This window comes from Panthera pardus, unplaced genomic scaffold (genome assembly GCF_024362965.1).
Source record: "Panthera pardus isolate Hobbes unplaced genomic scaffold, ASM2436296v1 HiC_scaffold_1, whole genome shotgun sequence".
NCBI classification, from domain to species: domain Eukaryota; kingdom Metazoa; phylum Chordata; class Mammalia; order Carnivora; family Felidae; genus Panthera; species Panthera pardus.
The window spans coordinates 84,033,531-84,048,745 of NW_026526654.1; the positions used below are offsets into that span (position 1 = coordinate 84,033,531).

The 15,215-nt window shown below is 47.6% G+C and overlaps 1 protein-coding gene across 5 annotated transcripts in view; it reads left to right on the forward strand.

The window, feature by feature from the left end:
* MTIF3 (mitochondrial translational initiation factor 3) overlaps positions 1–15,215 on the forward strand; it is a 17,476-nt gene continuing 2,261 nt past the window's right edge. For 2 of the 5 annotated variants that reach the window (XM_019447899.2, XM_019447903.2), the window contains exons 1-4: positions 26–118; positions 7,908–7,983; positions 9,068–9,180; positions 12,165–12,625. In XM_019447899.2, the coding sequence (XP_019303444.2) occupies positions 9,119–9,180; positions 12,165–12,625 (523 nt within the window). In that variant the 5' untranslated portion in view covers positions 26–118; positions 7,908–7,983; positions 9,068–9,118. Of the gene's footprint in view, positions 119–7,907; positions 7,984–9,067; positions 9,181–12,164; positions 12,626–15,215 lie in introns of all 5 variants that reach the window. The other 3 variants (XM_019447900.2, XM_019447902.2, XM_019447901.2) reach the window with 3 other exon arrangements.

A 15,215-nucleotide genomic window follows, 5' to 3' on the forward strand; every position in this document is an offset into this window, starting at 1 on the left:
TTTCCTTTAAAAGACGCGGGCCGAAGCCCCGCCCACTACGGAGGGCGAAGAGGGCCTCCCCGCGAGGGCCGTTCCCCGGCTTCTTCCGCCAGACCTACCAATCGCCGGCCCGGCACAGGTACGGCTAAAGGCCAGGGGCGCCGAGGGGGTGAGGGGGCCTGTGGCAGGAGGGCTTGGGCTTAGGCACAGACCTGCGGAGGGAGCGGCCTCGCGCTCGGCCGTGTCCCTGGAAGGTCAGTGCCGACCTAGCCGCCGAGCGGAGCGCGGAGGGGCGCCGCAGGCCCTGCCGCGGGGCCGGGGATCCGGCCGGCCTCTAGGGCCGTCTTTGGGACCGGGACGCTGCCTGCGCTCGGAAACCGCGGAACCGAGGCTGGACGCCGGCCTCCTCCCGCTCCCCTGGGCGGCCCGCCCCGCCATCGGGGCGCACGTACGGGCACGCACGCACGCCCCACGTCCCCACGCCCCTTCTCTGGCAGAGACGCGCCGAGAGACCCTCCCCCCCCCCCCCCCCCCCCCGCCAACTTCCCGGCGTGGGCGTGGCTGCGGCCGCAGCCGAAACACTTGACCGCGGTCCGTTCTGCGGTAGCGCTCCGCGTCCTGTACTGTAGTCCCTGGCTTCGGCCACTTGCCTTTTCTAGAACCCGTAGCCTCCGAAGGAGGCCGTGGCGGGGAGGGTTACTGAGCGATTGCGGGATCTCGGTTTTCCCGATTTACTGTTTAATAGGCTCCGTGGCTTAAGACTCTTGAAAGAAGTAAATAGCTTTCCGACTTGAAAAGCCTCCGTTCCACGTTCGTGGAAGGCCTCCGTCTAAGTACAGAGAGTGGAGGGGAGTCTGTAAAGTCAACGACTGTTTCTTGTGCCGCGGACGATACAGTAAAAGATAACAGATTCGTTCCCAGCCTCTGAGAACTTGCCGTCTGGTAAAGGAGAGAAACAGCAGTAAGAAAATCACAAAATTGTTGATTGCGGTAAGGGTCATAAAGGACAGATAAACTATACTGTACAAGCACTTGATGTTGAGTTCCACAAACAGATGAGGGAGCAGGGAGAATAGTGGCTGATGGGCGTAGTTTGGAAGGTAATCCGAAGAATGCCCAGAGAAAGGGAGCACTGAGCAATGATCTGGCGGGGTTTTTTTTGTTGTTGTTTTTTGTTTTTTTTTTAATTTTTATTTATTTTTGAGAGAGACAGAGATAGAATGCAAGTGGGTTAAGGGCAGAGAGAGAGGGAGACACAGAAGCAGAAGCAGGCTCCAGGCTCCGAGCTGTCAGCACAGAGCCCGACGTGGGGCTCGAACTCACAAGCTGTGAGATCATGACCTGAGCCAAAGTCAGATGCTCAACCAACTGAGCCACCCAGGTGCCCCTGATCTGGCATTTCCTAAGCTTAAGGGAAGAGCAGGGAAGAGCATTTCAACACTGCACCGCCAGTGTCGTTTAGACAAGTAAGAAGTTTGGTATAGAACGATGCTAGAGAGGTGGCAAGAGCCTTTGGTCTCATGAACAATGTTGGCCTGTAATTTGGGGCGGTTTTGAGGTGAGGAGGGCATGGGGTGTGGTGAGAGCAACGCAGAGACGGGAAGGGCTTGCAGGGTTCAAGTGTGTAGTTAGGAGACTGATGGGAATCCAGACAAGAGATGTCCAAGTTCAAGATGTCTTGAACTACGTTGGTGGCAGTGGCTATGGAGAGAAGTGGATGGAGTTTGAGTGGTGTTAGGAAGTGAAATTTGTGAGACTTGGTGTTGGGTTAGCTAGGAGAGTGAGGGAGAGCAAAAACGGAAACGATGTGGCTCTGGGTGGACTGTGATGCTGGTCCCTGAGATGACGGTTGTGGAAGAGGAAATGACCGTGTAGAAGATTCATGTACAGGAATAAGTCCGACGTTAATACTGAGTCTGTAGCTCTGGATTTTAAAGCTTTAAAAAAAAAAAAGTTTCCTGGATGGTTGGTTATTAAGCTATTTCAGTAAAATAACTAAAATAGAAAATAAATGAAAAATGTCGTAGCTAAAGAAATGTGGTTAAGAAATTGGCCAGAGACATGTGTTGGCTTTTTCCAGTGTTGCAAATCAATGTTCTAGCTCTTAAAAAGCCAACCTGAGTATGGAGAGTACTTTGTTCTCCTTATGGAAGAGCAAAACCAGAGCCAAGGGACAGCAGCGGGCAAGCTCAGCGACCATGCTTCAGTCCTCTGGGATTAAAGCTGTACAACTCAAACCCGTTGGAATGGGGCAGATGGATAGTTGGCAGGTCGACAGGCAGAAGCAAGGACTTTGTGAAACTCCTGTGAGAGGTGTGAGAGGCTTCTTAAAGCCCTAGGGATTGGCGAAGTTAATTTCACAAATACTTAGTTCACTAGACTCTATGTAACTTTCATCCAACCTTTCTGGAAATAACATCAGTAAATACGAGCTTGTGAATATCGGCAAAATCAGAAAGAAAAGCAGTGAGGGTGCAAGCAATTTAATCTCTTACAGGACAGGATCATAACCTGTATCGTATCCACATATCATAACCACATATTTAAATCATTTTCCGAGAAGGTTCGTGACCGTACTTCCTGAAGAGATACCACAAAAAGTAATGCAAAATAATCTATCAAGGGGAATGCAGCTGTCCTTTGGAGCAGTAATGACTTGGCCACTTTTTTTTTTTCTTGTATATGACTAGCAACCTTCCTCATAATAGCCCCAAACTAGGAACGGTCTAAATGCTCAACAGAAAACTGGGTTTAAAATCTGGAGTATATTCATACACTGGGACAATCCTCCGAAATAAAAAGGAACAAACTGATGATACTTGCAACAACACAGCTGAGTCCCCAAAACATGCTGAGATGCCTTTCAACAAAGAGTACATACTGCGTGGTTCCATTTATATGAAATCTTAGGGCAGACTGGTGGAAAAATATCAGGACAGTCTTTGCCCCTGGCTGGGGACAGAGACTGACTTGGAAGAAGCATGAGAGAACTTTCTGGGGTGATGGTAATATTCTACACGTTGGCAGGAGTTTTGGTTCCAGAGATGTTGGTGCTTGTCAAAACCGATTAAAAGATACAGTTAAGGTTTGTACATGTCATTGTATGTAAATTTTGCCCCGAAGTGAAAGGAATCGTAGACAAATATTGAACCCTAGTTCATGGTCTGCATGCAGAGGTATTTGAGGATGAAGTGTACCAATGGCTGCAATCTACTTTGAAATGTATCCAAACACAAATGGGTGGAAGAAGGAATAAATAGATAAATAAAACAAGGATAGCAACATGTAGCATCTAGATGAATGGGTATTGGGTGTTCACTGTATAGTCTTTCAACTTTTCTGTATGTTTAAACATTTTCATAATAAAAATGGGAAGAAAATAGTCCTCAGAGAATATTGTTCATCTTAAACAACTGCAGACCAATGGGAAAAGATAACGCAGCCCTAAGCTCACCAGAAATACACAGCGTATGGAGGTAGCCACATGTTTATTTCATAATGTCCCGCTTTATGGCTTAATATTTAAAATCATTTCAATTTCTTATGGAATATGTGGGTCAAACACTACAGCTCCTCTGCGTTGTGTGCATTTGGAATAATGCAGCTGTCATTTTTCTCCCATGGTCCCAGGCAGGTTAGTGATGGTGTTGAAGAGATCCAAGCAGTGGAGAGAGGACCGAAATTAGTAGGGGTGAAGGGGTTTGAGGGCACTTGTCAGTTTATCCTCCAGTGCTTGCAGGATACATTTTGGGCGATCCAGTCTCAAGTAAATAAGGAATTAAAAAAAAAAAAAAAAAAAAGAAATTATATGGGGTTTTTTTCCCCCCCTAGAGGTAGAGTTAGCTACCGAATTAAAAACTACAACTAGATGCAGATTCCCCCAGTTAAGGATGATCTTAGTAAGGTCTGAGTTACCATGAGACCAGAAATGGATACCCATACTATAAAATTGTGTGATTTAAGTAAACGACTTTAAGATAATTGGCTTTTAAAATAGTTTTGGATGTCTCAGAAGGGATAGCTGTGGCAGAAAGTAACCAAATGCACCAATATTGTCATGAGAATGTAAGCATCTCTATTTCGATGTAGACCACTGGCTCATTCAGCCTACTGTTTGTTTGACAGAGTATCGGAGACGTTTAATCAGAGAAATCTTAATGAGAGAGCAAGGCTTCCTATTTTACGTCCACCTTGAAAGGTTTCTTAACCTTTGTCCTCATAACCCCAGACATCCTATAGCGTAAACTATTTGAACCCACTTAACATTATCACGTTTTATTCTTGGGGCGCCTGGATGGCTCAGTGTGTTCAGTGTCCAACTCCTGATTTCAGCTCGGGTTGTGATCTCAAGGTTCATGAGTTGGAGCCCCGCATGGGGCTCTGTGCTAACAGTACAGAGCCTGGTTTCGGATTCTCGGTCTCTCCCCCTCTCTCTGCCCCTCCCCTGCTTGCACTCTCTGTCTCTCTCAAATAAATAAACTTCAAAAAATAATAATAATGTTTTATTACTTATTTCCTTATGTCTTCTTGTTTTGAGGGGGTCCTGACCCAGCGGGTGTGTGTTTGTTTTTTGCGGAGGAAGGGCAGAGAAAGGGAGACACAGAATCTGAAGCAGGCTCCAGGCTCCCAGCGGTCAGCACAGAGCCCGACACGGGGCTCGAACTCACAAGCTGTGAGATCATGACCTGAGCTGAAGTCGGACACTTAACCGACTGAGCCACCCAGGTGCCCCTAAAAACTTTTTAATTATGAACAGAATTATACAGAGAAGCTGTAAGACTGGTAACAGAACACCCGTGTAACCATAACGTAGATTCAGCAAGTGTTGCCATACTGCACGTATATTTTCCGCCACATCCTGTCGGAGTAAGTGGCAGATGTTGCAGTCCTCTACCCCGCAAACAACCAAGTCCCCTCCCAAGAATGGCATTGTCCCTGAGACCATGCACAGGACTTCTCTGATAGCATCTGGTCCATCAGGAATCTCGTCCATATCCAGCTTGTCCCCTGTATCTCTCTTTTTTTCTTTTACAATTTATTGTCAGACTGGTTTCCATACAACACCCAGGGCTCATCCCAACAGGTGCCCTCCTCCATGCCCATCACCCACTTTCCCCTCTCCCCACCCCCCATCAACCCTCAGTTTGTTCTCAGTGTTTAAGAGTCTCTTATGGTTTGTCTCCTTCCCTCTCTATAACTTTTTCCCCCCTTCCCCTCCCTCCTAGTCTTCTGTTGAGTTTCTCAGGATCCACATAAGAGTGAAAACATACGGTATCTGTCTTTCTCTGCCTGACTTATTTCACTTAGCATAACACTCTCCAGTTCTATCCACGTTGCTACAAATGGCCAGATTTCATTCTTTCTCATTGCCAAGTAGTATTCCATTGTATATATAAACCACATCTTCTTTATCCGTTCGTCAGTTGATGGACATTTAGGCTCTTTCCATAATTTGGCTATTGTTGAAAGTGCTGCTATAAACATTGGGGTACAAGTGCCCCTATGCATCAGCACTCCTGTATCCCTTGGGTGAATTCCTAGCAGTGCTATTGCTGGGTCATAAGGTAGATCTATTTTTAATTTTGGGGGGAACCTCCACACTGTTTTCCAGAGCGGCTGCACCAGTTTGCATTCCCACCAACAGTGCAAGAGGGTTCCCGTTTCTCCACATCCTCGCCAGCATCTATAGTCTCCTGATTTGTTCATATTAGCCACTCTGACCGGCGTGAGGTGGTATCTCAGTATGGTTTTGATTTGTATTTCCCTGATAATGGGTGACATTGAGCATCTTTTCATGTGCCATCTGGATGTCTTCTTTGGAGAAGTGTCTATTCATGTCTTCTGCCCATTTCTTCACTGGATTATTTGTTTTTCGGGTGTGGAGTTTGGTGAGTTCTTTATAGAGTTTGGATACTAGCCCTTTGTCCGATATGTCATCTGCAAATATCTTTTCCCATTCCGTCGGTTGCCTTTTAGTTTTGTTGATTGTTTCCTTTGCAGTGCAGGAGCTTTTTATCTTCACACAGTCCCAGTAGTTCATTTTTGCTTTTAATTCCCTTGCCTTTGGAGATGTGTCAAGTAAGAAATTGCTGAGGCTGAGGTCAGAGAGGTTTTTTCCTGCTTTCTCCTCTAGGGTTTTGATGGTTTCCTGTCTCACATTCAGGTCCTTTATCCATTTTGAGTTTATTTTTGTGAATGGTGGAAGAAAGGGTCTAGTTTCATCCTTCTGCATGTTGCTGTCCAGTTCTCCCAGCACCATTTGTTAAAGAGACTGTCTTTTTTCCGTTGGGGATATCCTTTCCTGCTTTGGCAAAGATTAGTTGGCCATAGATTTGTGGGTCCAGTTCTGGAGTCTCTATTCTATTCCATTGGTCTATGTCTGTTTTTGTGCCAACACCATACTGTCTTGATGATTACAGCTTTGTGGTAGAGGCTAAAGTCTGGGATTGTGATGCCTCCTGCTTTGGTTTTCTTCTTCAATATTACTTTGGCTATTCGGGGCCTTTTGTGGTTCCATATGAATTTTAGGATGGCTTGTTCTAGCTTCGAGAAGAATGCTGGTGCAATTTTGATTGGGATTGCATTGAATGTGTAGATTGCTTTGGGTAGTATTGACATTTTAACAATAGTTATTCTTTCAATCCATGAGCACGGAATGTTTTTCCATTTCTTTGTATCTTCCTCAATTTCCTTCATAAGCTTTCTATGGTTTTCAGCATACAGATCTTTTACATCTTTGGTTAGGTTTATTCCTAGGTATTTTATGATTCTTGGTGCAATTGTGAATGGGATCAGTCTCTTTATTTGTCTTTCTGTTGCTTCATTATTGGTGTATAAAAATGCAACTGATCGGGGCGCCTGGGTGGCGCAGTCGGTTAAGCGTCCGACTTCAGCCAGGTCACGATCTCGCGGTCTGTGAGTTCGAGCCCCGCGTCAGGCTCTGGGCTGATGGCTCGGAGCCTGGAGCCTGTTTCCGATTCTGTGTCTCCCTCTCTCTCTGCCCCTCCCCCGTTCATGCTCTGTCTGTCTCTGTCCCAAAAATAAATAAAAAACGTTGAAAAAAAATTTAAAAAAAAAATGCAACTGATTTCTGTACATTAATTTTGTATCCTGCGACTTTGCTGAATTCATGTATCAGTTCTAGCAGACTTTTGGTGGAGTCTATCGGATTTTCCATGTATAATATCATGTCATCTGCAAAAAGTGAAAGCTTGACTTCATCTTTGCCAGTTTTGATGCCTTTGATTTCCTTTTGTTGTCTGATTGCTGATGCTAGAACTTCCAACACTATGTTAAACAACAGCGGTGAGAGTTTGTCCCCTATATCTCAACATACCTTTTCAGTTGCTTTTTTCAAACACACTGTATTTTATCATTATGTCTCCTCTGTCTTTTTAAAGCAAGATTAGCCACCCCCCCCTCCCTTTTCATTCCCCATAACACTGACTTTTTTTTAAAGACACCGAGCCAGTTGTCTTGTCCTACAGTCTGGATCTGTCCGATTGTTTCCTTGTGCTGTCATCTGATTTGTTCCTCTCTGAGTCTGGCCCTTGTATTCCTTGGAAACTGGAAGCTAAGTGTAGAGGCTAGACCAGGTTCCTGTTAGACCTTTTCCAGCAGGACTGCTTTGCAGAAGGCACCGAACAGGTGCCACACTGCACAAGGAGGCATGCCCTAGGATGTTGGCTTCTTCCCACCGGCGGGATGCTGAGTCTGACCTTAGGTCAGGCAAGGTGATGGCCAAAGTGTGTTTTCCCCATTTCGATTTGCAGGTAATCTTTGCGTCGCCCTTCAGCACCATATGAATACCTCGTTTCCTCATTAGCTTTTTACCTCATGATTTTGCCTCCATCCTTGCCTGAATCCGTGATTTGATTGAAGGTGGCAAAATGGTGATTTCTAAATTACTTCTCTTCTCCATTTATTAGCTGGCATTCTCCTCTAACGAAGAGCTTTTCCTTCACCAACTGGGGATGATTACTGATTGTAGTTCTTCCTAAAGAGGTAGGATGACGCTTCGTTCTTTTTCTTGACCAATTTTCACAGTGAGGAGTCAGGGTAATAGTCACGCAGGGTTCTGGCAAACGATCTTTCTTTTTGATAGATTTTTGCGTATTCAGTGTGTTGAAATAACTTTCAGCCATTATTCTTTAATGTTGAAATTACCGCACATTTGGCCAGTGGGAGTCTGTCCATGCTACCAACCTGTGAATGAAATGTCAACAAACGATATTAAAGTATTATCGGGGCAGTCAGAAAACTGGATATTTAAAGGAATGATTATTAGTTGGGGTAGCGTTATCATGGTTATTAAAAAGATAAAAGAGGGGCGCCTGGGTGGCTCAGTCAGTTAAGCATCCCACTCTTGACTTCGGCTCAAGTCATGATCCCAGGGTCATAGGATCGAGGCCCACATCGGGCTCTGCCCTGAGCATGGAGTCTGCTTAAGATATTCTCTCCCCCCCCCCGCCCCGCCACTCACGAGCTCTCTGTCTCTCTAAAATAATGTTTTTTTATGTTTATTTTAGAGAGAGAGCCACTCATAGAGCATGAGCAGGGGAGGGACAAAGAGAGGGAGACACAGAATCCGAAGCAGGCCCCAGGCTCCACGCTGTCAGCACAGACCCCGACTCGGGGCTCGAACCCACGAACCGTGAGATCATGACCTGAGCTGAAGTCGGGCGTTCAACCAACTGAGCCACCCGGGCACCCCTCTCTCTAAAATAAATTTTAAAAACAGATAAAAGAGTCCTAACCTCCTAGAGACGACATATTGAATGACATATTGAAGTATTTGTTGGCAAGATAGGATTTATCTTGAAGTAGTTCATGGGTGGCTGGCAAGGGGGGTGGGGGGAGGGGAATAGCCCAGGCTGAGAGGAAGCGGGTTTGGCCACATTCTATTAATTAGGCTGCGTGAGGGATGCTTAGGGTTTGATTATACTATTCTTCCAGGACATGTTTGAAACTTTTCCTAATGACTAGTTTTTTAATTATTTGAACCTAAGGTGGGATTTGCGGTTCAGATTGAGTAATCTCACAGCTCTTTTTTCTTAACTGCGTATTTATGTTTTTAATCTATGAAAAGCTTATTTTGAAGGAATGTGTACCTGTTCAGCTTTGCTGACGTAAAGCCAAAATGGAGCTCGTATTGGAGCTTAATTGCTGTGTAAATCCAGGAAATTTGAAACTCTCTAAAATGTAAGTAATGGTAAAGAACTTAAAGAAAAACGTGGTTACGGTATTTCTCTACCTTTTCCTCTTCTTGGAAAGTGTTTTTACAGCTTTAAAAACAATTCCCCGTCATTATTCTGAAATAGTCTTTATTTTGTAAATAAATATACTAGTATAAAAAATACTTCTTCCAGGGACTCCTGACTGGCTCAGTGGGTAGAGCATGTGACTCTTGATCTCAGGGTCGTGAGTTCAAGCCCCCATTGGGCGTGGAGCCTACTTAAAATAAAGTTAAAACTAAATACATAAATAGAAATACTTCTTCCCTGTAAAAGATTGAGGAAAAAAATGGCAAGAAGGATAGGGGGAAAAAATCACTTGGGTCTTCGACCACAGACAGCCAGGGTCTTCATAAATTTCTTTTCATCTTTTTCCTATGCCTTGTCTGTTATTTGCTTACTTGTTGTCAAAAATCCTACATTTGGAATTAATATTATCTGTTTTAATGTATTGAGGATTCATTACACACGGCGCGTCAGCTTTCATCTGTTATTGCCAGGGCTGTCCTAACTCACTGTGAAATTTGGTGCTGTGGCTGTTTTCCTGACGATAAATGGAAAAGAGGTCATCTCTGGTCTCTTCAGACTGTCCTACTTTTTGGGTTTGGGAGCTTCCTCCAGCAACAAATACCTGGCTTTTTGGTGAAACAGTGCTATGGCAGCTATTTAAAATCCAATTTGCTCCTGTCTTAGGGCCTTTAGCACAAGGACGGGGGGGGGTTCCCCAACCAGGTAATGACCGAAAGGGAATTCATCCCATTCACCGGGGGTGGAGCGTTGGCCGTAGATCTCACTAAGGTCAGCGGACACGTGAAGTGCCAGCCAGAATGCGAAGCCAGGGGACCCCAGCGTCCCTGTACAGTGCTAGGGAGTGACGCGCAGAGGTCCCTCCCGGCCGTTCCCCTTGTCTCGGACATTCACTGAGCGCGTCCAGGCTGCGCTGGGCTCTGGGCTCTAGCGTTCGGAACGCAGCCGCGAACAGAATGGGACTGGTTGTGAACATGTGTGCAGATAACCAGATAGTATGTCCGGCAGGAGACGTCTGTAAAGGCAAGGCAATGGCTTTGAAAGCGATGGAGGGTGCGGTATTCTACAGAGCAGGCGGGGAGGCCTCACTGAGCAGTAACCCTGGGGCCGAGCCCCCGGGTTCACGAAGCACATAGGCAGCTGCGGGGCGGGTCCACCCGCGTTACTTGCACCCAGAGGAAGACTGTTCACAGGCCATCGAGGCTGGAACCGCGCCGCGGAGGCGGGGCAGGTGCTGCGGGCAGAGGTGGCCGGGGGCCGCTGTCGGCCCCTTCAGGGGCTTGGCTTTCTCCCCCGGAGTGAGATGGAAACCGGTGGAGGGTGATGAGCAGAGGAGGGGCGTCATCTGCCGTGTACCTTGTAAAAGGACCCCTGGGCGTCACGCGGGTGATCAGTTACAGGGGGGAAGGGCAGAGGCCGAGTGCCGGCGGGGGGCCAGGACCCGTACACCAGGTGAGGGAGGATGCTGTCTTCGGAGCGGGGTGATAGCAACAGGGAGGGGGGGTGGTGATTGGATCCCGGAGGTTTGTAGAGGGTGAACAGAGCCAGACCGACGAATCGCTGAGAGAAAAAGGCGAGGGAAGGATGCCTTTGCTGTCTGGGGCCTTGAGCAGCCGGAAGGGCACGTGGCCTTTCTATGAGCTACGGAAGACCGAGGGAGGAGCGAGAGCGCGGGGGGCGGTGGTGTTCCCTGTGGGTGACGTCCGATATCTTAGCGGACAGGTCGGGGCGGCAGGCAACTCTACAAGGTGGGGAGTCAGGGCAGCCCGTGGCGGGTGTTATCCAGCTAGGACGGTGAGATTGCGTGTATCCCTTCACTTTCACTCGATTTACCGTGTCTTTTTTTTTTTTTTTTTCTTGGTCGTATCACTTGCCACCAGAGGCGTGAGGTGGGGGTGATGGGGGTGGGATTGGTGGTCGTACAGCCCAGTGAGATCCAAGCTAGCGACCAGAGGCGGTTTCCGGTTCTAGCGAACACTCTAGGTGACTCTCATTGCAGGTGACCCGGGGACCGTTCTTTGAGAAGCACTGCTGAAGGCACCTCGTCCTTTCCTCTTTTGTCGTGGACAGGGCCCCCTCCCTGAGTTCTTGTGTTACTCAGCAAACCCCAGAGGATGTGAGTGGGTCCTCTCATCCCTCCAGCCCGCACCTCTGGGCTTGGCCTAACGTGCAAATGGAAGGAGAGAGACACTTAGTGGGCGAGAGAAGCAAGTGAAAAGCCAAAATGCCGTTAATAAGAGCAGCGGTTATTCCCATGCAGTAAACCAGCTTCACCCCGTGTGCCTAACGCTTAGTTAACGCTTGGTCGTCACGCCTTATTACCTCGTGAGTCATCCGTTCGGTTTATGAGGGCGGCGCTTTGATTCCTGTCGGGATGTTTCCTCTCTGAGAGTCCTCCCAGAGTGCTCCCAGCTTTCCCAGAATAGCGCTTTTGTGTTCTGGATACCTCCAGATACACTGATAAGTTCTCAACAGCTGACTGTATTCACAGTTTATGACTTGGTATTTATGAATCGCCGAGGATGTTATGTACTGCCTTCTAAATAAACCTGTAGGATGATACTTGCTGTCAGAGTCAGCACTGTAGTGCTCGGGAAATAGATCAAATGAGGCAGCTCGGGAAATAGATTCTCAGGAAATAGATCAAATGCGGCAGCACTGGGGGAGGAAACGATGGAAAACGAAAGCACTGTGCAAATACGGCTTGTTCTGACAGTAACTTGCACTGGAGCCGGGACCACCGTGACCTAGTGTGACTACAGTCACCTGACAGTCCGTGTCATTGGTGTAAATTTCCCGTGCACGGGTCCACAATGTTTGCAGATGACACAGGCCTGCAGCCCCACACACGCACGCCCTCCGTGCACCGTATCAGACCACGGGGAGGAAATGATGGAACAGTAACAAACCTTTCTCCCTTTTTAGGATGGCCACTCTTCTTCTAAAGAGGCTAACGTTGCATACCGTAAAGACTGGAAATAATTGCATTAGATGTCCTGGTACATACACCCTGCACCAGACCGCACCAGCACAGCCGTCGCTCCGAGCTTCTGGCCCGAGACTGTCCTGCCCGATTCACGCAAAAGCTTTCGGTACTGTTGCAGACACCCAGGACGAAAGGAAGAAGAAAAAGAAGAATGAACCAGCTCTTAGCAACATCGGAAGAAAAATTCACGAGCGGATTATTCACGTGCTGGATGAGGCGGGCAACGACTTGGGCAACATGCACCGAGCAGACGTGATCAGGCTCATGAACGAGCGGGACCTGAGGCTTGTGACAAGGGACAGCGGTGCGGAGCCCCCGCAGTACCAGCTCCTGACGGGGGCACAGATCCACGAGGAGCGCCTGCGACTCCGGGAGCTGGGAAAAGCCCACCCGAAACCCGGTAGGTGACCTGCTGCCCACGCCCTGAGCCCCAGGGACCGCAGAGGGCGTCTGCCGAGGTGCCTGGTGACAGCGGGGGTGTGAGCAGCGGGGTAGTTCACGGCCTCCCCACCGTCTCCCGCATCTTCCTCCAGCTCTCGCTTCATTTCCATTCCTCCTCTCGTCTTTTTTCCTCGATGCCCTGTGGTCGGCGTCGCTTCCTCGTGTAAAATGAGGGGGAAATAGGGAGGCACCCCAGAACGACGGGACTCCTTTTCCTCTTGGCCTGGCCCGGGGGTGGCAGCATCTCTGGTGTCCGGAATGAAAGAGCCTCGGAAGCGGTGGGGTGGGGTCCCTGTTCCCCTCTTTCCCCCTCATCTCTAACGTGGAGGCGCCTGGCCAGTTGGCCGGAAGCCCTTTCTGATCTCCGAAGGGATTCACAGAGCATCTTCCACACCCTGTTGGTAGTAAGGCTCATTTACACATTTACCGATCACCTTACCACGGCCTTGTCTTTTATGCCTTATGGAGCCCGGAACTAGACATCAAGTGAAAATTTTTCATGAGTCCTAATAAGTGCTGACCGTTACGAAAGCTTGTTTTATGGAAAACACTCTGGGGCAGGGGCAGGAGACGGGTCCCAGAGCTGCCACAGTGAGGTTGTGTGTCTTAGGAAAATCACACGGTTCTCTGTGGCTCAGTTCTGTGGCACCACATTCAACAAGGATGTTGGCTGGGAAACAAAAAGTCTTCAGAAGAGGCCAACCGGGATGGTAAGGACATCACATTGCATCGCAGAAAAAACGCAGAACAGCACCGAGAAGCTTGGAGAGCTTTGGCGGGGGTGCTCTTTGCAGAGATAGTTGAAGTGCTAAGGTGTTAAAGGCATTAATTTTGTTCCGGTGGCGACGTAGGACCAGCTGCGGGAGCTTGAAGGAAGCGGGGAGGTGTTCCTAAAAGGAGGTCTTTTAGGAAAATTACTTTTGGGAATTAGAAAGCATACTGAAAACTATACACACCTGTTACCCACCATCCAAGATGAACAAGCGTTAACGTTGTTGTACTAAAGATTGTTAAACGAAACAAAACATTAGAGGAAAGTCGAAGTCTCCGTGCTCCCTTTTCCTGTGCCGTCCTCCCTCCCTGCCGCCGTGGACATGAATGTGGGTCTGTGCTGTTAAACTTCAGTGACGTACAAACCCGTGGTATATGGCATGATTCTGTACACATGAAAATTATGTCATGCTGTCTTCAAGAGCTAGGTTTATGTAACAGCTGTAGCTAATTTTTTATAATTACTCAGTGGAATCCTCAGAATGTACCAGATACCATGGATTGGTCAGGGCCTTTCCATGGGCATTGGGCTCGTTTCCAGCCTTTCATTTCCAGACCAAAGCTGGCTCGTTTCCAGACCAAAGGGCATGTCTGTCAGTGTCTCCAGAGTCTATGGGGCAAATTGTCAGCAATATGTGAAATTTCTTTCTCTACATCCTCACCCATACTTGGTACTCTCATCTAATTTTTGTCCTGCCAATGGGTGAGAAACCCGATCTTATTATTTCTTTGGGTTTCATTTCACCATTTGAGCTGCCTCTTCTGTGAACTGCCTGTTTACATGCCCTCTTCCTCTGCTTGCGTGGTCCCCCCTCCCACCCCCGCCAATTTATAAGATTCTCTGTGTGATGCAAAAAAACCTTATCCTAGTTAGATTTCTTTTTTTTTTTTGCCCTTTTCAAAATTACACCATAGTGTCTTTGATATAGGAAATTATCAATTTTTTTCCTTAACAAAATCCTTCTTTTTTTTTAATGTTTATTTTTTAGGGAGATAAACAGAGCATGAGCAGGAGAGGGGCAGAGAGAGAGGGAGACACAGAATCTGAAGCAGGGTCCAGGCTCCAGGCTGGAGCACAGGGCCCGATGCGGGGCTCGAACTCACACACCGTGAGGTCATGACCTGAGCCGAAGTCAGATGTTCAACCGAGTCACCCAGCCGTCCCTTAAAATCCTTTTAGCCTGAGGTCACAAACATACCCATACCCGGTCTTTTCTTCTATTTTAAAGTTGTATTTTTTCACATGCAGTTAGTGCTCCCAGGAAGATTGTTGTGTGGATTAAAACCTAACTTTTCCCCCGTATGAAAACTCTGAATCTTCCAACGCTTTTACTAAGGAATCTGTTCCTTCCCTGTAATTTTCTAAGTCAGGATTTCCATTGCTGGATACAGGACATAGAAAGCTCGCTCTCGTCTGATGCAGTCTGGCTGACCCCATTGTCATTAGAAGGGCACCACTAAGGGAGTCAGATGAGAAGAGTACTTCCCAGGGGCGCCTGAATGGCTCAGTCGGATAAGCGTCCGACTCCAGCTCAGGTCATGATCTCGCGGTTTGGGGGTTCGAGCCCCACATCGGGCTCTGTGCTGACAGCTCAGAGCCTGGAGCCTGCTTCGGATTCTGTGTCTTCCTCTCTCTCTGCCCCTCCCCGGCTCATGTTCTGTCTCTCTCTCTCTCTCTCTCTCTCTCAAAAATAAACATTTTAAAAAAATTTTTGAAAAAAGAGTACTTCCTAAACACTGCTCCAGTCAGAAAGAAAAATAAGGCCAATTAAGTTTAT